We start from the raw sequence: 23,433 nt of genomic DNA, 5'->3' as shown, positions 1-23,433 counted from the left end.
TTCCAGATGTAAGAGATCTTGGCACTTATTTATCTTCTCAACCTCTTATCATCATCTGGCTTTTGTTGAGATGAAAAGAATCAGAGTAACAATCAGTTTTCTACTGCTTATGTTTTCTTTACACTTCAGCTCATGTATTTACTTCTACAAAAAGATAAATAATTTTCTGATACTCGAACTTTAGCACTTGGTCTGCACAAACCAACTTTGGGTGCAGGCTGTCCCATTCTCCATCCCTACAGCATTAGTTGAATGAGTGCCTAGGATCTCGATTGCCTCTTTCTCATTCTGGATATCTGCTGATCCTCCTCCTGTTGCCTGATGTTCTCTCGTGTGGTGAGCAAATTTCTTTTCTCCTGCAAAATTAATGCAAGAGTGCTTCTTACTGTCAGTCACAGATTGTTTCATTTTTCTACTCCCTTTAGTTCTCACTGGGAAAGTGGGGCCTCAAAGGTTTTGCATACAATGTCAATGGCCTAATTTCCTAGTATTCTGATTTTGCTCAAGTTTACAGTTCTGTGTTCTTTTACCAAGTAATTGAAGGTTTCAAATCCATTCTTTTAGTCTTGTTTAAAGCAGTTATTGAAAGAATATATTGAAAAGTCCAAAATCCTTCAGACTTTTGTGTACGTATGTTTTTGTTTCCTCCAATACATGTGAAAGAATGTAGTGTGTACAAGGTACAAAGGTCATATAACTGCTTGTTTTCACAGGCCAGGGCTGATCTTGAGTTATTAGCTTTTTGGGGGTTGGATCAGCTTTTACTAGTCGGTTGGCGTCTGGGAGTAACCTGGAATGAGTCAAATTCCACCGCTGCATAGTACCAGTGTGGATGCTCAGTACCTTTTCCTCTTCCCTTTCTCCCTGCTCTCTGGTTAAGTGTGAGTCAATATTGTATAAAATGGAGTTGGTTGCCCTGATCTGATCCAACAAACTTTCCTGTTTGGTTCCCACTAGAAGCTGCAGGAGTTGACAACTGAACATTCTGCTGTGCAGGTGATACAGCTGGGTAAGTGACATCCCTGTGTGCATTGGTTTATTAAACAGTCAATCTCAATAACAGAGTTAAAAAGCAAAACTGTCTGGGTAATGTCATCTTGGTTCAGCCTGTATCCTAATGCTGGGTTCACAATTAGCACATCACGCAAGAACTTTCAGAGCTGCTCTGCATCCTGGCTCATTTTGCCATGAAAGGATGAATTTTTCAGCTCTTATTAATTTTTCAAGCTGCTTGTTTCTTATTGAGAAGTGTACTTTGTGATGAACAGTCGTCTGCCTGTACTACGTAATGAGGGATCATCTGCCGATACTGTGTGATGAGGGATCTTTGTGATAAAGGTCCATCCACCTGTACTTTGTGATGAGGAGCTTGAACGCCTCTATTTGTGATGAAGGGTCATTGTAATGCCCTGGGGCTGTTTCCTATTATCCCAGTTGTCTTCCCTCCCCATTCTGTTTTGCTGGGATATTGTTCCATGGATGCCAGTATTCCAGCCTCTCGCCCAAATGGTCATTCTTCATCTGGTAGTCTGAACTGCACCAGCAACAAATGTGGTGGGCACTACAAGTGAGCATGGTCCTGTCCATACCTACATTTCCCAACAAGAGACACTGATTAGCAAGCGGGAGTGGTTAACCTGGCAGATTTTTTTTCTCTCTGCCTTGCCAAACTCAGGTCAACTGAAGCAGTAGAACCATCACTTTTTAGCTCATTATCCACCATCTTGAGACAAAACGGGAACCAAATCTGGGATCTTCCTGCATAGTTACCAACCATCCAATTTAGAGCAGAATGTGAGCTTTTCCATCTCCCATTCGTGGTGTTTTCATGGGGGCTACAAAATCTGCTGATTTGGTCACTGGCTGAAATTGCTCCATCATGCATCACCAATTACCTCTTCTATGCACAATGGAGTAATTGGGGACATGCATATAAGTAACATGAACACAGAAATAGATAGACGTCAGGAGGTTTTTCTTTTCACAGATTTTTCAAAGAAGTTGCTGACTCAAGAATTCCAAAGGGAGCTGGACAAGTTCCTAACTGTGACTAACATCACAGCTTACAGAATGTAGGGGAGGTATAGGGGAATGTGTCTCCTAGTCACTGTGGTCTCCTGTAACTTGTTTGATTGCCTTTGGGGGTTGGAGAAGAATTTGCCTCATTTTGTTTTCTTGAATTGACCTAGGATTTTTTTCCTGTCCTGACGATTACATGGCTGCTGTTGGGTGGGTTGTGATTGCACGGTCATGGTACTAAGTTGCACCATGACAGTATGGAACAGGCTTTTGGACCAGATGATCTGTTCCTCTCTGTCATTTTCAAATGTTCATCACGGGCCAGACTCTGCTGTGAGCGGCGAACGAACGGTGCCCGTCATTCCTTAGACTTGCACCTGCCCATAGACTTTCTATGAGCTTTTGCTCTGCAAGTTCCTGGAAATTAGAGATCCAAAAAGAACGGCACCCTCTACAGGGCATCTGGGACCGACGTGAACAGGGCAAGCAACTGTCTATCCCCTTCACCAATCAGATAGAAGCATGTTAATAAGCAATGCAGAGATTGAACCAGGAAGTGTAAGATAGAATAATGAATTCAATGTCAAATCTGGTATAGAAAGCGAAATAAAGAAGGGGTAAGAAAGATTGAATTAAGAGTCAGAGATAAAAGAGACAGAAAGAAAAAGTCAAAAAATAAAAGTACATTTAAATTTTTTTAAAATGTCCAAAAACAATTAAAATCTGAAGGAATGAAACTCCACACATGTTAAAGTTAATTTTCAGTGCCAAAGAGGTTGTTTGATAGTCATTAAGATTTACCAGGCCTTTAAAAGTTACTTACATCAGCATGGACAAGCCCTAACTTTTTCTGGCAAGTTTAGTCTGTATGTATAGCGTCAATGCAGGAACTTCATGCTGTTCAATACATTTGAATGGGGAGACAGCTGACGAGATGACATTCGCACAAAGCTTACGGAAGAGCAGTTTATCACGTTCGGCAACTTCTGGATTTCCGCATTTCGCTGTGCGTGTGCAGTAGCAGGAAGTTGCTGTACAATTTGCATAGAAGTAACAGTGAGCGCTGTTGCACTGTTAGCCTCACCATTATTTTCACAGCAAAATCCGGCCCAATGTTTCAGCACATGTGCAGAAGAGGTGAATCATGATGCATGATGGGACAACTTGTGAACAGTGGCTGGAAACCATAGGTGTGTGCTCCCAGGTACAGTCTTTCAATCAGCTGGGGAAAAGGACCTTTGCCCAACATGGACGTAGAAGAGAAGATCCCACCCAACAGGCAGCTAGAAAGGAAGATCCTGCCTGACATGGAGCTAGACGGTGAAGAACCCTTTGTTTGTTTGGGCTGTTGTAGAATAAAATAGATAGTGGAAATCCTCACCATAGTGTTTATTTCATCTTTTAACATTTAAAATGTTTTAAAATTGGGTAATGGAGAGTACTCATGAGAGGTATAATATCAGACCTAGAAGGTGCTGAGTGGAGTCCTGCATGGACCAGAGTCAGACTGGGGGGAGGTGTTGAGTGGAGTTCCACAGAGAACAGTGTTAGACTGGCCAACGTGCTGATTGAGGTCCTGCAGAGGTTGGTACTTGGCCCACTGTTTTTTTAATCTACATTAATGTGATGGATACTGAAATCAATTATAAACTGTCAAACTTGTAAATGACCCTAAAATAAATGGAACAGTAGGAACAGAGGATGCAGCAAAAGATTTCCAAACGGTTTAAATTAGTCAGACAATTGGGCAGGTAAATGGAAAATGAAATTTAACTTTGAAAAATGTAAAATATCACACATAGATAGAAAAATGTGGAAGGTAAATGTACAATGAATGGGATTGAAATAATACAGGGAGTCTTGGAAGGAGACCAGGGGGTGACACTAGGCTCATCATTTTCAATATCCAGACAATGTGGAGAAGCAATTTAAAAAAGGAATAGAATCACTTCTATTGCCTCCGCCATACCTTCCCAGGGACAATAACTTCCTTCCTATTATTAGGTGCCCAAAACTGCACCAGGGCTCCAGGTGGGGTCTGACCAAAACCTGTACAGCAACAACACAACCTCTTTAGATCTGTTGTCTGCCCCTTTGCTAATGTAATTGCTTATTTGCTTTGTGCCTTTTTAAGATGTTTCAGATTCAGTCAGCATCATGAGTGCTGCAGAGGCAGTGGAAGCAAGCCTCGGCACAACTGGACTCAACTTACTGATCAACAATGCTGCAATAAACTCTCCTGGAGCTCTGGAAACACTCACTGCTGAGGAAATGATGACGGTTTACCAAACAAACGTGGTTGGTCCCCTGTTGGTGAGCAAGGTAAATGAGTGCTATGAATATGGAACTTGATTCAACCTTTTTATTCTTCTCTAGTTTTCTCTGGTCGTCTTTACTTACCCCTCCATTCCTGAAGGCTGTGAGTCCTCCTGTGATACCATTCCATGGCTGACAGGAGCCTTCTGTATCTTGGCCAAGTGGTTGTTCTTTATGTTTGAATCTAGACAGCCAGTGTCAAGAGAATATTTGACCGTGGGAACATCACAGTCAAGCCCAGTGAATTTTATGGAGCATGATGTTTCCTGGGCCATTAAGATCATGGAAATTGTCATGGTAACAAAGGGAGCTGGGCTAGAATGAAGACTGGCGGATTGGGTGAGTTACTGGAGGGTGCCTATGCTATTGTACCCCAGAGCAAGTCAGTGCTTTCAGGAGATGAGGAAATTGGAAAATTGGGAATTAGAAAGAAAATTGGGAAAGCCAAACTGTTGTCAGTAGTGAACCACAAATGTTCTCAACTGTGCAACACGGTGGGGGAAATATTCGATAAGGGTCGTTTTAGGGTGGGGGTAGCGTGATGCGCCAGTACTCCGCATCCGATGGCCTCTACACAGGCAGCACGTGAACTTCGTGCTGCCTACTACTTACCATGATATCTCCATGCAGCCAACGCTACCCGCACTGCTGAGAGGCTGCTCGGAGAATGAGGAAGTTGGAAATGGGGCGTGCACATCAGCAGCCTGCACCTCTTAAAGGTGCAGGTAAACAGCTTACTAGGAGAAGGGAAAAATGGCCACGAGGATAGCAGGACTGGTGTGAGAGAGGGTTCCACGCTTCTTTGATCGTGCACTGGAGGCTCTGGTGGAAGGGGTGGACGAAAGGGGGGCCAACACGCACCCTCAGGGTGGCAGGAGACCCTCCAAACTGCAGCTCCATGGGCATTGGCCGGCTGTGGCGCAGGAAGTCAATGCCAGGAGCGTTGCACCACGCACGTGAGTGCAGTGCCGAAAGAAGTTCAGTGATTTGACACGAGTGGTCAAGGTGAGTGAATGCAAGTGTTAAGTAGCACATCCAACCAACTGCACCACTGCTCCACACATCACACCACCCGTCACCCACCCACCCACCAACAAACACTGCCCATCCATACGCAATGCTGCACTCGGCATGCTGCATCTCACCCACACATAGTACCACACAAACAACCACCATTCACAGGTCACACAAACTGGCAGCTATTCAACCACAACAGGCACATCAACCACACATCTTGCAGGATACTGACTGACACACTGTCCTCTGTCTTGCAGGAGAAGGTGGTGCGTAACAGCCGGCAGCAGGAGAGACCTGAGGGTGGACGAGCACGTTTACATGTCCTCACCCCCCTAGAGGAGACAGTGCTTCAGATCATTGGCCGGGCCATCAGTGCAGCCGTCACAACATGCCTCGCTGGAGGTCCCGATGAAGGGGGTCTCTGCATATCGAATGGTCCTTCTCCTTTTCCACATCTCCCTCCTCCCATAATATTTTCTGACTCACGTGCTGCACATTCTGTCAGCACGCACCTCTTACTTGCTCCTCTCCCCACTCCACAACTCAACCTGTTTTCCTTTGTCATTGCAGATACCCAAGAACACATGGCGGCACTGTCCGAGGAGGAGGAGGAGGGGAACACTGAAGCCACACCGTCACTCGATCTGACACTTGCTTCCACCAGGTCAGAGACTGACACTGCACGTCCTTTAGAGGCTAGGTTAGAGGAGGGATCTGCACGAGGTGAGACACAGGGCACAAGTGTGCAGGAGCCGGGACGGTGGTGGGGGGGGAACGGATACCACAGGTGCCAGCTCGCTGGAGGGCAAGGTCGCTCACTAGTTCTGCTGCAGAGGAGTCAGATGAGGAATTTGATGGGCCAGGCTACGAAGAAGGCTGATGGGCGTACACCACCAAATGCTTGGGGCAATGGGAAGCCTGCCAGAAAGCCTGTGCACAATGAGAAGGAGCATGGAGGAGTCCAGCTCCAAGTTGGCACAGGGCTTTGCGCAGAGCTTGGAGCCCATCATTTCCAACATGGAACGGGTGGTCACTTCCATCCGCAAAGTTGTGGAACCCGCCATGATGCAGCGCCTGATGACTGATGTCTCAGCTTCCATTGCAGCACAAACATCTGCCATCCCAGGTCTGACTGCTGCATTTGGAGCTCAGACTGCTGCCCTGGAAGCTCAGACTGCTGCTATCGTGGGTCTGGGGACCATTGTGGAACGGTGCTTCCAGGGTGTCACACCAATCCAGCAATCCGTTCTCCAGCTGATCACCAGGATTGCTGAGGCACCGCCCTCGGAGAGTGACAGTGGTGCCATGGCAGTCGGACCTGCCGACCTCTCTCAGGATGCCAGCATTCCTGCTCCCACTCATGCCACTCTGCCAGTGCCCCTGCTGTTGCCTATCGGCCAGCCAGGCCAGATTGCTGTAGCCCATGCTGAGATGGTGCAGTCTGAAGCCGGGCTCTCCCAGCCCAGAGCTGCTCGAGGTCATCCTCCAAGGCCATCTGCACCTTCCTCAATTGAACGCCAGCAGCCTCCCACCACCCATGTTCCAGCTATTCGGGAAGCACCTCGTAGGAGCACTAGGATAGGTAACGGCACACAAACAACAGGCACCAAGGGAATGCACAAGGGTGAATAGTTCTGTTATGTTTGCATAATTTCATTTATTCATTGATAAATGAGACTTTGATTTTGCATTTGATGGTGGTTTTTATTTGTGCAATGAGCTGAGGGGGAAACCAAGTGTACTCAGATGGAGGGCAATTTGATTGTCTTGTGGGAGCGGAAAGGTGGGGAGTGTAGGACTGTTGGTGAGTTGGGGGATGTAGCTCACATTATTGAAAACAGACACGGATCAGGCGAGCATGCAGAGCCCTTGCAGACAAGGCGTGTGGTTCCTGTTGCACCCTTGCGTCTTCCTCCACCTCCTCTTCCGGCTCCATCCCCTCTTCCTCTTCCTCCTCCACCTCAGCCTCTTCCTCCTTCTCCTTCTCAGCCTCTTCCTCCTCAGCATCCTCTTCCTCCTCCACCTCTGGCTCAGGGTCTTCTCCAATCATTGGTGGCAAAGGCTGGTCCCTCATGATGGCGAGGTTGTGCAGCATGCAGCAGACCACCATGAATTTTCCCACCCTCTCAGCGGAGTACTGCAGGGCTCCTCAAGAACGGTCCAGGCAGCAGAAGCATTGTTTGAGGAGGCCTATGGTGTGCTTCACGATATTGCGTGTGGCAGCATGGCTCTCATTATAGGCCTGCTGTGCACGTGTGTGTGGGTTCCTGACCGGTGTCATGAGCCATGACATGAGGGGATAGACCTTGTCGGCCAGTAGCCAGCCTTTGACTTTCCAAGTCAGGTGAAAGATAGCTGGTACATTGGACTGCCGCATGACGAAGGCATCGTGACAGCTCCCAAGGTAGCGGGCATCGACCTCCATGATTTGATGCATGTGGTCACACACCAGCTGCACATTGAGGTGCCACATGCTGCCACCCTGCACCATGGGGAAGCCAGCAACGCGAGCGAACCCCCGTGCTCGCTCGTTCTGATTGTCTCTGTCGAGAGGGAAGGTGATGAACCTGTTCCACATCTGGTACAGTGCATCTGTGACTTCCCTTATGCAGCAGTGCACTGCATACTGCGAGACTTTGCACATTTCACCAGCAGAGGCCTGAAATGCTCCTGAGCCGTAGAAATTCAGTGCCACAGTGACCTTCACAGCCACAGGCAATGCTGTCCTTGCCCTGCTCTGAGGCTGCAGTTGTGGCTGCACCAGTTGACAGATCTCGGTCACGGCTTCCTTGTTGAACCTCAGGGGTCAGATGCAATCGTCCTTGGTCATGTTGAGGTAAGAGAATTGATCCCGGAAGGCCCTCATTGGGTAGGGCCTCCTGCTCAGTACCCTGCGCCTCCTCGTCCTCCGTCTCCTCGCAGCTTGACCTGCTGGGCGTGACCTCCCTGCATGCTCCCAGTCATGCTCAATGCCCAACGGGAGCCCTAGCAGACCGCCCATGGTTGCCAGGAATGTTGTTCAACTACGGTTGCAACTTTCCGAACCGTAAGGCAGTACCTGCCCAACGCCCACTCTCAAATATACTCTAGGAACTCTCAGTATGAATAGGGAGCTTCAAAAAACACTTCCTACTCCACCAGCAGTCAGAAGCAATAATCCAGCAACTAACCTGCAACATCTGTATGGCCCCTTTAAATAGCGCCGGTGGGGGGTCCGTCAGGTACTGTAAGACACGTTCAGACGGTTGGGGTTAAGACTCTGCGTTGAGTTGATTGTTAAGGTTCAAAATGGTATCTATCGCTTTAAATCAGCATTGCACACTGATTGCAAGCATTTTCTCCCTACTTTACCTGCTTCCAGTGTTCGGTATTTGCGCATGCGCTAACTTCTATAACAAGATGGCTTCCGGTGCACGTCATGCTGGAAACGTGCGTGCGCATCCAAGACACCATCGTGGATGTCAGAGAGGCCGTGTAGTGCCGAAACAACGGGCGCTACACGGCCCAATTTAGCGCCCGGTTACTCTAATTGCAACTCGTATTCTCTACCCAACAGCATTGTGGGAGGACCTTCACCAAAGAGACAGCAACGGTTCAAGAAGAAGGCCCACCACCATCTTCTCCATGCAACTAAGGATAGCCAATAAATGTCAACCTTGCCAGTGATCCCAAGAATGAATAATAAACAGTTAATGGTGGACTGTACTGTGCTACACTGCTAGACATTGCTGGTGCTTCTATATCTGTACATGTAGTGCTGGGCAAGGTATGGTTGGTACACTGTGTTTATACATGCAGCATGCGAAAGGCAGTGGTGGTACACTATTTGTACAGTGCGAGGTGATGGCTGGCACCCTATATCTGGATTGTACGGATTCTGGAGCATATGAGGGGGAGGGAAAAAGAGATTAGTTCCTGACTCCTAAAAACTTGATCAGGATGAGATACATTGGAAGAACCTAGAGAGTCCTCCTACCAGCGCTGCTTTGAATGTGGTTAAAATGTAGATTTTTCCTCCCTCTCATCTCTGCAATATTGAGCTTTGACACTAGGTATCACTGTGTGTCACTGCTTTATAACATCGCATGTTCATAGAAAAGTTTCAAAGCCATTACTTTCAATATGGGGGACAAGTATTGAGACATGCCAGGGGAACACTTGCAAGTATTGAGACTATCCTGGTGAACCCCTGCAAATTTGAGACACTCCTCAGGACCCCCTGCAAATATTGTGACACTCCTGGGGAACTCCACAAATATTGTGATACTCCTGGCGAACCCCTGCAAATTTGAGACACTCCTGGGGAACCTCTGCAAATATTGAGACAGCAACAGAAATAATGTGCGAGTAAGTCAACAAATACAGAAATGTGATCTCCCAAATGCCTGGGAGTCAAGAACCTCAAATTTAGAACCTGATTTAAAGTTGTTCTGGACAAGGTAAATACTTAACAAACCAAGGTGTTGAGTAAAACAAGTGGCACTGTGCTGGAAATGGCAGCTGAATTCTATGTGGTGCCTGTGTTCTGCATTCAGTGCGGGGGGGCTGTCCCCATTCCATCAATAACCCTGTAGGGGATATTTTCCAGGGTCTTCAATCTCTGCTGTTACCTTCTGGTACATTAGCCCTGAGGAGCCTACAGGCCAGTTTCAGACCCGTTCCTAATGAAAGGTTGCTGCTTGGGACTGGGGCTTCGTGCCTTCATCTCCTGACCATTAAGAGGGAGTTATTCCAGCCACTGAGGCTCAATTCGCGTCTGTGATGGTGTCTGCTTCAGGAGCTGGACCAAAGGAGACGTTCCCATTCCCGGTACAGGGATCACTGTACTGGATGCTGCTGGGAAGGTTTCCCTCGGGCCCCGGGCTGACTACCTCATTCAAATTTAATCATTTTTATTTTCAGTTCAAGTGAATTTTCTTGCTGTTAATTCTGTTTAATTTTTTGTTGTCAGGCATTTCTACCCAGTCTGAAGAAGGCAGCGCAGGCCTTGGATTTGGAAAGGATGAGCTGTAACAAGGCAGCAATCATCAACATCACCTCGCTGCTGGGATCCATTGAAAAGAGTCGGGAGAATTTCAGGTGTTATCATTTGTATCCGTACCGCATCAGCAAGGTACGTGATGCTGGAATGTTCTGAGCTGTCCTCAAGCTTCATTCTAGTGAAGCTGAATTTCCCCGAGGAATCTCTCTGTGTTTAGTGGGAATAGAATGAGGTACACACCGGAAGAGGCCAGAGAACAGTGCTTGAGTGGCGATCTCTTAGCTCCATATGTTATTCTCCCCCCATCCGTGTTGTGCTCTGCCATCACTCTTTAGTAAAGCCCATTGGAAGCCTGTTTGTAGTCCGGAGACTTGTAGACTTCACACAAGCGCGAACTGCTTAATTCCACATGCACTGTACCAGTGCCCTGATGCTCTGTGCATTACCCACTTAAAACTGTGACATGCCAGAAGTTATCGTACCCTGGCTTCCACAAGTTGAAATAAACCAAAATCTGTTCAGACTGGGAGTGAGCAGGCCTGGCAATTGCTGGGGAACCACTTATGTGAGACCGCTTGCTTGCATCACGTGATGCGGGGAACTGGCTTTGTACCTTGAACTGCAGCTCCAAAGTTAGCTGATGAGACCCATGCTAAGGTGGACCTCCCATGCCATTAGAGCGCCAGATGTTGCAGCATTAACAGTTGTGAGTTCCATCAATAGCAGGAGAACCATGCACTGCGGATATTAAAGGGGCACTCCCCTAATGTAGGAATATGAAAGGGGCACTCCCCTAATGTAGGAATATGAAAGGGGCACTCCCCTAATGTCGGAATATGAAAGGGGCACTCCCCTAATGTAGCCTGTAGTGATATTAAAGGGGAACACCATGAATCTGCCCTATGGAAATATTAAAGGAACATTTTCTGCAGTTGCTTTCTCAAAAGCAATATGAAAAGGTTAACTGCAGTAACTGTAGAATTTACATGATGATCTCAAACTGTGTGGTGAGGTTTCCAATCTCAACTGCAAAAGTGGGTTACATGTTGTGCATTAATTTATTGGACCTGAGCACTGTGTGGGGCCTTTTGGTGGGATGAAACTTTTTTTCTTGTGTTGGCTTAGGTTTCAGGATGGTCTCAACCCATCCCTCGCGGACATAAGGCCAGAGCTAGAGTGCAAAAGTATGCATAATTCAGCATGAATTGGCAATCTCACTCAGCGAGACCACAGGGTGGCTGATGTGGGAAATGGTGCAGCAGCAGAAGACGCTCTTCTAAAGTTGCTGTTAAGGAAGATTGTTGAGGCAGTGCAGAGGGAGCTTTATTCTGCATCTAACCCATACTGTACCTGACCTGGGAGTGTTTGATGGAATCATACAATTTTGCAGCTCAGAAGTGGCTCATTGTCCTCTGCCAACTCTCTGAAAGAGCTGTCCACTTAGTCCCATTGCCCTGTCCTTTCCCCATAACTGTGTCAATATTTCTTTTTCAAATACTGACACACTTCCCTTTCAAAAGTTATTACAGATTCTGCTTCCATCAGTTTCTGGCAGGGAATTCATGACCTGACAATCCTGTACTTAAAAAATAATTTTCCTATCCTCTCCATTAGTTTTACTTCATAAATATCTTTTATAATTTTGAACACCTCTCTCCTTTTTCCTTGTAATCTTTTTGTGAAAAGAGCCCCTCTTTTTCTTGTTGTTCCTCATAACTAAAATCTCTCAGCCCCGGTATCATCATAGTGAATCTCTTCTGCACCCTCTCCATACCCTTGACATTGATCCTAAAGTAATGTTTCCCAAACTGGACAGTGTAGAGGGAACTTTGTGTCTGACCCTATTGTGTCTGGCCTCGGAGTGCCTGATGAGAAAGTGTCGCGGGAACTTTACTCTGCGTAACCTGTGCTGCAACTGACCCTAAAGTGCTTAATGCCAACACTGGGTGTGAAATGAAAAACTGACATTCCTCACCATATTATTCTGGCAGAGATCATGAGATGGGGTTTGGATATAGAAAGCCCTTCAGCCCATTTGAACTCATCCTTCAGAATACCAGCCCTATTGTCTCCCCATTATAGCATCAGCTGTTCCTTAAATGAGCCCAGTGTCCTGGCCTCTCCCACCCATCCTTGGCACATGTTCTAGCTGTTTATCCCCTGTGTTTAAAGAGGCTCTTTAAAACCTACCTTTTGACTAAGCTTTTGATCACCTGACCTAATCTCATTATGTGGCTTGGTGTCAAATTTTGTTTGATTATGTTCATGTGAAACTCCTTGGGACATTTTACTACATTAAAGAAGGAAAGAAAGAGCAAAGAACTTGCATTTATATAGTGCCTTTTACGACCTCAGGAAGCCGCAAAGCCCTTCACAGCCAATGATGTACTTAATGAAGTGTAGTCACTGTTGTAATGTAGGTAACACAGCAGTCAATTTGCACACAGCAAGGTCCCACAAACAGCAATGTGATAATGTCCAGATAAGCTGTTTTAATGATGTTGGCTGAGGGAAAATATTGGCCGGGACACCAGGACAAACCCTCCTGCTCTTCTTCGTATTTATGCCTTGGGATCTCTTAGGTCCACCTGACAGGGCAGACAGGGCCTTGGTTTAATGCCTCACCCGAAAGAAGGCGCCTCCGACAGTGCAGCACTCAGTACTGCACTGAAGTGTCAGCCTGAATTATGTGATCAAGTCACTGGAGTGGGACTTGAACCCACAACCTTCTGACTCTGGGGCAAGAGAATACGACCACTGAGATATATAAGTGCAAGTTGTTGTTATGTTTAAAGAAATACAAAAACGGAAAATGCAGGTCCATCAGCGTTTGGAATAAGAAACAACTGGATTAATACCTCAGGAGTAACCCTTCATCATGAAGCTGTCACGCGGTCTATTCCAAAGATTGCCGCACACTCGGTGGAGGGGCCTGTGGAAAACTGGAGCTTCTGAGGCCTCTGAGACTAGAACTGGAGACCCCAGCAGGCTGCTGTAGGCTTTGGGTTGCTGTCTCCAGTTGGGTTACAATAACAGTGGGAGTGTTCCTTCTCCTAGGTTGGTACCTATGGTCTTGATGAGTCTGCTAACTTGTAACTAGATAAGGGGTAGAACCTGTGTGGAAAAATGTGGATTAAACTAAATCTCTTTGGGCCTGAAATCCCAGTCCTGGCCAAGCGTAAAGTGGGGCAGCCCTTTAGCCCTCCAGTCAGGGAACTGCAAAATAGGAATGAACATGGTGCTGTTTCTACCCCGTTTGCACCCTTAAGGGAAATTCTGGGAAAGCAGGGGGATGGGTTAAATCGTTCAACTGCTCTCTTTCCCCCATCAAGGAATTCCTGAGCTATCCCAGGAATTTGGCCAATTAGATTCTTGGTAAGTCTCAGCAGAACCCTCGCCAGCTAAGAGATGGTGTTGGTTCTGCTGACTCTCCAACAAAAGCCCCAAATCTTTAGAAGGCAAAGGAAATTGATCCCAGAGGAGATCTATTACCTTTCGAAGAGGCAGAATGGCTCCTTTCAGAGCTGAAAACTTTCAACAGATCTTTTGTCTTCAGCCTGGAAGGGCGGAATGAGGCAGGCTTTGCTGAAACATCCCTGCAGGTGCCAGTGGCCTGCCCCAACCACTCAGATGACCCCATACCTGGGATTTAGGATGAGCTCTGAATCTTAATGTCTGGACAACCAGGAGTTCCACTCCATTGAACTTCTGCCAATCGGACCCATTCGTCTTTCCTATAGTAAAGAAGAGACACATAAGATGTCTTTGATGTGTTGTGCATGCTGGCCATTATACCAGCTCCCGCAGCCATGTGCTCACTGCTCACTCTCTCTTCATACTGCTTACTCAGCTGACTGCATCAATCATGGAACATGGACTGGAATATATTTGATATTTTCCTTTGTTTCACTTCTAGGCTGCATTAAACATGGTGACTCTGTGTCTTTCAGAGGATCTGAAGCAGTATCAGATTCTTTGTACCGCTATCCATCCTGGCTGGGTTCAAACAGACATGGGAAGCACAATGGTAAGCAGAGCTGAACTAGAGGTCACGTCTTTACTTCTGTCGACTATGGAGGGGACACGTCCATCACAGGGCCGCTGTTTCTACCTCCCGCTCCCCCCCACCCAACCGAACTTCCACCTCTTCCTCCTGAAGGTGCGAGCTATTAATGGGTACAAGTGCTGGTTGCCCTCCAGCCATATTTCATGTCTGAACCTAGATGATGTCAGCAGCATATCATATTTGTAAATGTAAAAGAAAGATAGACTTGCATTTATATAACGCCTTTCACAAACTCAGGACGTCCCAAAGCGTTTCACAGCCAATGAAGTACTTTTGAAGTGTAGTCACTGATGTAATGTTGGAATTTTAATATTATAAGGCTTTAATTAATGGAAATATGAGTGCTCGCAATTTTCCTTTGTTTTTGATGGTTTTAGCTGCACATTCAGCCTGCCCATCTGGAATGGCCGTGAAGGTCCATGTGTGATGGAGCTCAGAGAGGAGTAGGAACATAGGAACAGGAGTAGACCATTCAGCCCCTCGAGCAGGTTCCTCCATTCAATTAGGTCACGGCTGATCTGTATCTTAATTCCATCCACTCACCTTGGTTCCGTAACCCTTAATACCCTTGCCTAATAAAAATCTTATCGATCTCTGTTTTGATATTTGAATAAATATTTTTCTGATTTTGGGTGGATCCGAGCAGACAGTGGAAGGGCCAGGCCTCATTTCAAAATCACTGCTTCAGCGTCACAGGCAGCTCACTGATCGAGGGAGGCAGCAATTCTGGCAGCTCCGACGCTGAGCCTAAAATTTCATCCTCGAGGGAGGGAGACAATCATGAGGAGGGTGGGCGCTGACGTGCCGCCAGAGAGCCAGAAGATTTTTGTGGTGCCAGGAGGAGTTTTGACGCTGGTTAGGCTGCTCAAAGCCTGGTGCCAATAGTTGGAGTGGGCACATTTCTGTTCACAACCTCGGCATCTTGTTCGACTCCCAAGCCAAGCTTCCAACCCCATATCCTCTTATTAGAAAAACCACCTACTTCAACCTCCATAACATCACTCGCCTCCACCCCTGCCTCAGCCCATCTGCCGCTGAAACCCCCATCCATACCTTTGTCACTTCCAGACTTGGCTATTGACTGTCCTTGCTGACTTACATTGGCTCCCAGTCCTCCAACACCTCCAATTTAAAATTTTCATCCTTATGCTTAATTCCCTCCATGGCCTTGCCCCTCTCTATCTCTGTAACCTCTTCTAGCCCCACATCGCCCCCTCCCCACCCCCCCAGAACTCTGTTGCTGCCTCTTTCTTTGCCCCACTAGTGGCGGCTGTGCCTTCAGTCGCCTAGGCCCCATTCTTTGGAATTCCCTCTGTCTCTACACCTCCCTCTGCTCTGAGTAGAAGATTCCATTTTGTAACTCACCATTACTTGTTAGTAGGTTTAGGTAGAACCCTGTGGGTCTCCTTTAATTTCATCCTCTTCCCTCTGAACATCCTACTTTCCCACTTAACCTGTCGCTATTCGTGTTCTGAGACAGTCTGTGCACCACACCTTCACGAGCTCTGCACCGCACAGGTTCCAGTACTGTCTCCAAATGGCCCACTGGACTCGTTAAACTGCCATTAGTTATTATCTATCTGATCACCACCTTCACTACAATATCCCGTCACCTTAGCAATAAGTTTTCTGTGATTCGTCATGTCTACTTTTTTGTTTGGCTAGTTTTTGTCCTCTTCGATCCTAAAGGCACTGACGGTGATACTGTGATGTTTGGTTTCATTTGTACATACACATATACACTCACAGTTCCATGTATACACACATAGATATAGTTCCATGCACACACATATGTAGGGTTCCATACATATACACATATTCATCTGCACACATGCATAGGTAGATATAGTTCCATGTTGTAACAAGCTGAAGCAGGCCCAGGACCCAGTGGTCATTTAGACACGCAGACCAGAGCTTAACGTTCAAAATAAGGGAGGTTTATTCACCCACAGCAGTTGTGTCTTTAAGTGCAGAGTTGAATAAAACAGTAACTGGGATTCCCTTCCAGCATACAGCTTCTCATTCTTACCTCCTTCCTGTCCAGCCTCTTCCAACTGAACAACTCCCCTGCTTTTTATCCTTCCAGGCTGGGAGTCTTTACCCAGCGAGTGGTTAGAATGTGGAACTCTCTACCACAAGGAGTAGTTGAGGCGACTAGCATAGATGCATTTAAGGGGAAGCTAGATAAACACTTGAAGGAGAAAGGAATAGAAGGGTATGTTGATGGGGTTAGATGAAGAAGGGTGGAAGGAGGCTCGTGTGAAGTATAAACACCGTCAAGAACCTGTTGGGCCGAATGGCCTGTTTCTGTGCTGTACATCCTATGTAATTCTATATAATTCTATGATTGACCTTAATTGCCTTTAAAGATTTCTTAAAACTATACTGCCTTGCCTTGGTCATTCTGATATTTTATACAATTTCTCAAAGCTGTACCCCTATAACGGATACAGAGCTCTCAAAAGCCTATGTTGCACATATCATCCCTCTCACTCTGTTACAATGTATACAAATTCATACATATATACATACAATTCCATGCATTGACAGACATGTATACGCACACACACACCCTAAATCGGTGGGCTCTGATTTCAGGCATACAGTACACGTGAAGCATAAGGTCCATCGAGGGCTGTAGGTGGGTGTGTGGGGGCGGGGGGCTTGCGGGGAGCTGGGTCACGAGTAACCCTGAGCTGTATTACTGCTCTGTATATTCTCCTAATGTCTTGGCTAGTGTTCCTCCCTCAACCAATATCGTTAAAAACAAATTAACTGGTCATTCATCTCAACGCTATACTTGGAAATATATTGCCATTCCTTCATCGTCACTGGGTCAAAATCCTGGAACTCCCTTCCTAACAGCACTGTGGGAGAATCTTCACCACACGGACTGCAGCGGTTCAAAAAGGTGGCTCACCACCACCTTCTCAAGGACAATTAGGGATGGGCAATAAATGCTGGCCTTGCCAGCGACGCCCACATCCCATGAACAAATAAAAAAAAAACTTGAGAATTTGCTGTGCACAAAATGGCCACTGCATTTGCCTACACAATCGCAATAACTGCACTTCAAAGTAATGCCTTGTACATGAAGCACTTTGGAACATTTCTGAGAGGTGTGAGAGGGTGCTGTGTATATACGAGTCTATCCATCTGTCTGCCTATTCTGACATTGCTGCTTTTAGTTTGTGTGGTTTGTGCTGCTGTACTGACTCTGGTTTTAAAACATGGTTGGTGTAAAGAACCCAACAGTCTGGCATGCACCAGGCAGTAACACCAGCTTTTGAGACATGCCAACCGGTCAGGTATACCTGTGCAGTTTGAACGCCTGATTATATTTGAATTAACCCAATCCTGTTTGAATCCAGTTTTATTTATTTACTTGTTTTTCAGGCTCCCTTGACAGTTACTTACAGTGTAAGCAGTATGATGAAAGTGCTGGCCAGCCTGTCTGAGAATGATACTGGAAAGTATCTGGATTGGGAGGGAAAGGCGATTCCCTGGTGATGAATCCCAGCCTGGTTAGAGGGACTTTAACCGTCTGTCCCGAGCACCGCACAGCTCTGCAGCACATCCAAGGATAATGCCACTTTACTTGTAGTTACAGATTCTGGAGTACACCTCAGGTGGTTTCATTTCTGCAGCAAGAGCCCAGTAAATGTGAGAGATTTTTAAGTGACTGACACTACATGTGAGGTGTTTTCCCTCTATCTCAATCTAATTGTAATCTCCGGAATTCTCAGAACTGCCGATGTGTGTGTGGGATGTGATAACAGCGGGATTCCTATCTGACAGTTTATTTTTAAAAGTCATAAACCATGATGATTAAAATCAGAGCCTTTGTGTGTGAATTATTCTCTTGTTACTTGTCAACTATGTAAGAATTTATCACGAATTGTGATAAACCGGTATCTGTGTGGAATTCTTTCTATTCTCTTTATTGAGCATGAACTGAGTGCTGAATCTGTTAATGAATTTATTTCATAGCAGACAACCACAGCACCCCTCACTCCTGCTTCGGGTTTGCTGGTACTTTCTTTACATTCTCCCATTCTTGGATATTCCTCCTATTGTGTTACTGTAACATTCTCACTCAATCTCCTGACATCTTCTTATCACAGGACATTGCATCTGTTCAGTGACTCACTGCCACACAGTTGGGACAGAGCTCCCTCTGGGTGAAAGTGTTTGATGGACATGGGGGCCGTGTTGGTAGAGAGCAGTAACAGCCGCCTTCTGCTGCTGTGAGTTTTGCTACCGTGCTATAAATGGGGTTGAAATTTATCTTGGACAGTAGTGCCAAACGAGGAATAGCAAACTGGCAGTCCGATTTACACTCGGTCCGATTTTCTATTCCATTCACTGTTGCCCGTATTATTCTGCCATCAAGGATGAATTTCATCCCCCCCCCCCACGTATTTAAAATAATGTATCTAATTAAAAGTCTTGCATCTAGTGCGTGTCTGTAGCATCACACCTCTCAAATGCATCATGCTTCTGAAAGGAAAACATCTGGCTGATAATAAACACTGTCCATTCTGCTCACCATGGTGATTTCAATCTAGTTGATAGAATATTTGAGCCAATCCATTGACCAGATGAATAGTAAAAGCTGCCAATCAACAGCCAGCAACTGCCACACAACCACTCAATTAAAATGCTCGATTATATTAAAAGTACTATTCATGACACAACAAGTATCACAAAAATGAATAATTTTCCTTTGATTGTCGATGCTGGATCCTCTTTAAAAATTACATTTGTACCATGATAAATTATTTAAAAATTGCACACTACTGGGAAAAAATGATCACATTTCCCCACAATGTCAGGCAGTGGATGTTAGAAATGCTTCCAAGCATATTTCCCCACAGAGGCCTGCTCTTCCTTCTTGAGTTTAAGGCAAGTTCTGCTCTGTTCCCAGAGCAACTGAGGCGCAGAGTCCGGCTCCTTTTTATAAAGTCTTGTGTGCGTGTCTGGGGTATGAGTACGTGTGTACATGTGTCCAAGTGTGGATGTGTGTGTGTGTGTGTGTGTGCATGTGTGCGTATGCACTTGTGTGCGCATGTGTGTATTGTGTGCGCAGGTGCGTATTGTGTATATGTGTGTATTGTGTGCGCGCATGTGTGTATTGTGTATGTGTGTGTATTGTCTGTGTGTGTGTACTGTGTATGCATGTGTGCGCGCGCGCATGTGTGTATTGTGTATGTGTGTATGCGTGTAGTGTGTGCGTATTGTGTGCGTGTGTATTGTGTCTGTGTACTGTATGTATTTGTATTGTATATGTGTGCATGTGTGTATTGTGTATGTGCATTTGTGTGTGTGTATTGTGTACGTGTATTGTGTGTGTGTATTGTGTATGTGTATTTGTGTGTGTGCGTTTGTGTATTGTGTGTGTGCGTGTATGCGCATGTGTGATGCATCATGAGATTTGTTGTTATCATCTTGTTCCTGTGGAATGACTCTAAGTGTGGTCTTATTCAGAGTGCACCAGGGCAACCGATGGCACATGGCAATCAGGTGGAAAATTTACAAATAACAATGTTGAAGGTGAGTGATGGGGAAAACACCAAAAACAAAAGATTTTTTTCCAGCATGTTGTACAGTTGAAGCCGTTAAACTAAAAAATGCCGATCTCCCCTGGCATTGCTCATGGTAAATCACCAGCTGCCCCGATTCATTTATCTGTGTGGCATCCAGTGAACTCCCCTCTAGTTAACTCTCTCATTCCTCTGGAAATGATGTCCTAGGCTGGTTCTTGCAAAGGAGAGAGTGAGTGATGATTCATGCTCTGAAGTACTAGTGGGCCTGATGAAACGGGGTCTGGTTCCTCTTCTTTGGGAACGTCTAGAGGTGAGAATGGATTACTGAGGAGTAGAGTTTACATGTCACATTCTGTAGAAGTGTCATGAGGGCTTCATGATATGATTTGCTTTTAATATCCTGGGGTGGAAACAATCAGGTTGTGGAGATTTATCTATCTTTAGTTTTATTATTTTAGAATCATAGAGTAATACAGCACAGGAGGCCATTCGGTCTATTGTGCCTGCGCCAGCTCTATAAAAGAGCTATGCAATTAGTTCCTCCCCTTGATTTAGTTTTCCTCATAAGTTAGGCAGTTACCCATCTGGGAACACCAAGAGCACAACTGACTTATCCGATGGTGGTTGCTGGATATCTGGCAGCCTGAGCTACTCTCTGTGAACAGCAGCTGCTGAAGGAAAGATATTCTGTAGGCAAAATGCCCAGGAACCCCAATGTTCCCTAGACCCGCGATTCCCCCACCGGCCGCCAGGTGGCGGTGCAGACCCGCGGCACTTCCACCGGCCGCCGGGTAGCGCTGCAGCCCTGCGGTTCCCCCACCGGCCGCCGGGTGGCGCTCCAGCCCTGCGGTTCCCCCACCGGCCGCCGGGTGGCGCTGCAATCTTGCGGTTCCCCCACCGGCCGCCGGGTGGCGCTCCAGCCCTGCGGTTCCCCCACCGGCCGCCGGGTGGCGCTCCATTCCTGCGGTTCCCCCACCGGTCGCCGGGTGGCGCTGCAATCCTGCGGTTCCCCCACCGGCCGCCGGGTGGCGCTCCAGCCCTGCGGTTCCCCCACCGGCCGCTGGGTGGCGCTCCAGCCCTGCGGCTCCCCCACCGGCCGCTGGGTGGCGCTCCAGCCCTGCGGTTCCCCCACCGGCCGCCGGGTGGCGCTCCAGCCCTGCGGTTCCCCCACCGGCCGCTGGGTGGCGCTCCAGCCCTGCGGTTCCCCCACCGGCCGCTGGGTGGCGCTCCAGCCCTGCGGTTCCCCCACCGGCCGCTGGGTGGCGCTCCAGCCCTGCGGTTCCCCCACCGGCCGCTGGGTGGCGCTCCAGCCCCCTCCTCCGTTGCTCGGGTAACGGTCGCATGCCGCCGCCGGCTCCAGGTGAGTGTCCGCGGCCCGAGGGTCCCGTTAGGCTCGGCGCCGCTACTCCGGGGTTCAGAAGCCGGTTAGACGCAGATTTTAGCCCAAGTAATTTTTAGCGGGAGCGGGTTCAAAGTGGAAGCAACTGAGGCCTTAAGCCGGGTCCGGGCTGAGTTTAACAGGCAGCCAATAATTTACCAACGGGGCCTGGGGTTGCACAGGGAGGCTGCACCCGGGAGTATAGCGGGGACCGGGCCTTGACCCGAAGCCTGCAGGAAGGCGTTCACTCCCCCAGTGAAAAAAAGGGCGGACCGTCGGCCAAGGGAAGAATTCACAGTCCGAGTGGGGCAACATGGGGCGCTGTTCCCGCCTGGGACGGTAACGCTGCACTTACCCCATTCCACCAGTAGACGGGGCGTGACTCGATCTTTATGCTGTCCTGACCTGGGTGCATCCCCAGTCCTGCCACTGCTCAATAGATAATATCAATCTCATTGATCAATATAAAGAGAAAACTCCCACTGACATTGGCTAGTTATTTCTAAATGTACAGTGCATTGGGGAGGGAGAACCTGCTGAAGGGGCCTTATTTCTCACTGCCCCAGATACCTTCTGATGGACATTTCTTTCTTCTGTGGGGTTCTGCTGATCTGTGTTGGGAGGGGGGGCTCTGCTTTAACCCCTGTCAGTGTGTTGTCCTCTAAGACTGCTAGATTATTAACCTGCTCTCTTCTGACCTCACAGCTTCGTGTACCTTGTATGCATGCTAAGGAAAGCCCGTTTCTGCAGTGAGTGAGTTTGCATGCTGGAGCGTAAGAATCCTTCACTCGTCCCAGCCCTGCATGAAGTCAATACTAAGACTAAGACTATAAAGGGAAAATGAATAAACGGAGTTGTAATATGTTTGATCTTTCATCCAAGAAATCTGGAAACAGGATTGTGGGGGATTACAGACAGGTGAGCGAGAAGCTAAAGTCTGCCTGGGAGAAGAAACAGGAAAAAATCAGAGAGCGAAGGCGTTATCATTGAGTTCAGACAGTGCGAGGAATGTGCTGGTGAGGTCAGAGCCGCTGCTGGGTGTAAGCTAACCTACAAACATGACTCAAAGATGATCCAAGTGTTGTGGAGACTGAAGGAGGTCCTAGAGAAGGAACAGAGCGCAAAACAATACCAGGGGAGATACAGCGCTGGAACAATATGCAACCGAGGGAGCCGAGGATGAGCAGCTGTACGAGGTTCCTGATAGCGGATGGAATGCACTGCGGCAGTAGCTGAGCAACTGGTCAGTGCGAGTGGAGCCTGGAGCTTGGCAGAAAAAGCCAGGTGATTGCATCAGAGAACCTCTGTAAAAACACTTGTCAGTTTGAATGGGAGGAAGACCCTGAACATGCAGCTGAGAGACATGGAATGAAAAACCTTTACTGCTCAGGCAGGTTTCTGGAGAAAATCTGTCGGAAATGTAACCAGCACATAGAGCTAGCTGACATTTCGTCTTACTTTCCCAGTACGAGCTGTGAGAGGAACACTGCTAAATGGGTATCCCCGGTAACACTCCTGAGGGAAACGCTGCTGAATAGGCATCTCCTGGTGAACTCCTGAGAGAAAGATTGCAGAATGGGAATCTCCCATTGAACTAGTGAGGGGAGTGCTCCTGAATGAGCATTTAATTGTTATACTCCTCACATTTCCTGGTAACACTCCTGAGAGAAACACAACAGCAAACTATCTCTTAGCAACTGCCCAGAAACTGCGGTAACAACGAGTTGCTCCTGCTACACCTCTCTCCAACCTGGTGTTGCTGTGAGGTGATCTTGTGATTCCTATTCACTGACGTGAACAGTATAAAACTAACCTGTTACCAGGTACCTACACAGTGGTATTAGGGTCTGCTACAGGGCTTCTGCTTGGCAGCTACTCCTCGTATCCATGTCCTCAGGAAGATGGCAGCTCCAGCGTCCCTCCCAATCGTTTGGCGGCACTAATAACACGGTAAGACAACCCTTGTTTCTCCAACAGTGCACAGCGCTTCTAGCAGCACTGGGGGGTACCCTGAGGCTTCAGAATAAATGTTAGCGCAGCTCTCCGGATAGCTCTGTGCTACTGAGCCACACAGACCAGAAGGTAAAGGCACCATGGCCTGTGGTTCTGA

At 47.3% G+C, this 23,433-nt stretch overlaps 2 protein-coding genes across 6 annotated transcripts in view; both read left to right on the top strand.

Annotated features, from left to right (window-relative positions):
- The first annotated feature begins 920 nt into the window (after positions 1–920).
- Positions 921–18,189, top strand: LOC137299253 (C-signal-like). Its single transcript, XM_067967916.1, has 5 exons — positions 921–1,009; positions 4,154–4,341; positions 10,304–10,465; positions 14,250–14,360; positions 17,796–18,189. Exons 2-5 carry the CDS (start codon positions 4,177–4,179, stop codon positions 17,907–17,909), a joined length of 552 nt encoding a protein of 183 aa, XP_067824017.1. The 5' UTR covers positions 921–1,009; positions 4,154–4,176; the 3' UTR covers positions 17,910–18,189.
- A 3,844-nt stretch (positions 18,190–22,033) lies between these two features.
- LOC137344882 (RIMS-binding protein 2-like) overlaps positions 22,034–23,433 on the top strand; it is a 236,175-nt gene continuing 234,775 nt past the window's right edge. For all 5 annotated transcript variants that reach the window (XM_068008127.1, XM_068008130.1, XM_068008128.1 and 2 more), the window contains exon 1: positions 22,034–23,273. In XM_068008127.1, coding sequence (XP_067864228.1) covers positions 23,211–23,273 — 63 coding nt within the window. In that variant the 5' untranslated portion in view covers positions 22,034–23,210. The remainder of the gene's footprint in view (positions 23,274–23,433) is intronic.

Source organism: Heptranchias perlo, chromosome 28, assembly GCF_035084215.1.
Source record: "Heptranchias perlo isolate sHepPer1 chromosome 28, sHepPer1.hap1, whole genome shotgun sequence".
Lineage (NCBI taxonomy): Eukaryota > Metazoa > Chordata > Chondrichthyes > Hexanchiformes > Hexanchidae > Heptranchias > Heptranchias perlo.
This window is presented reverse-complemented; position numbering and strand designations above follow the sequence as displayed.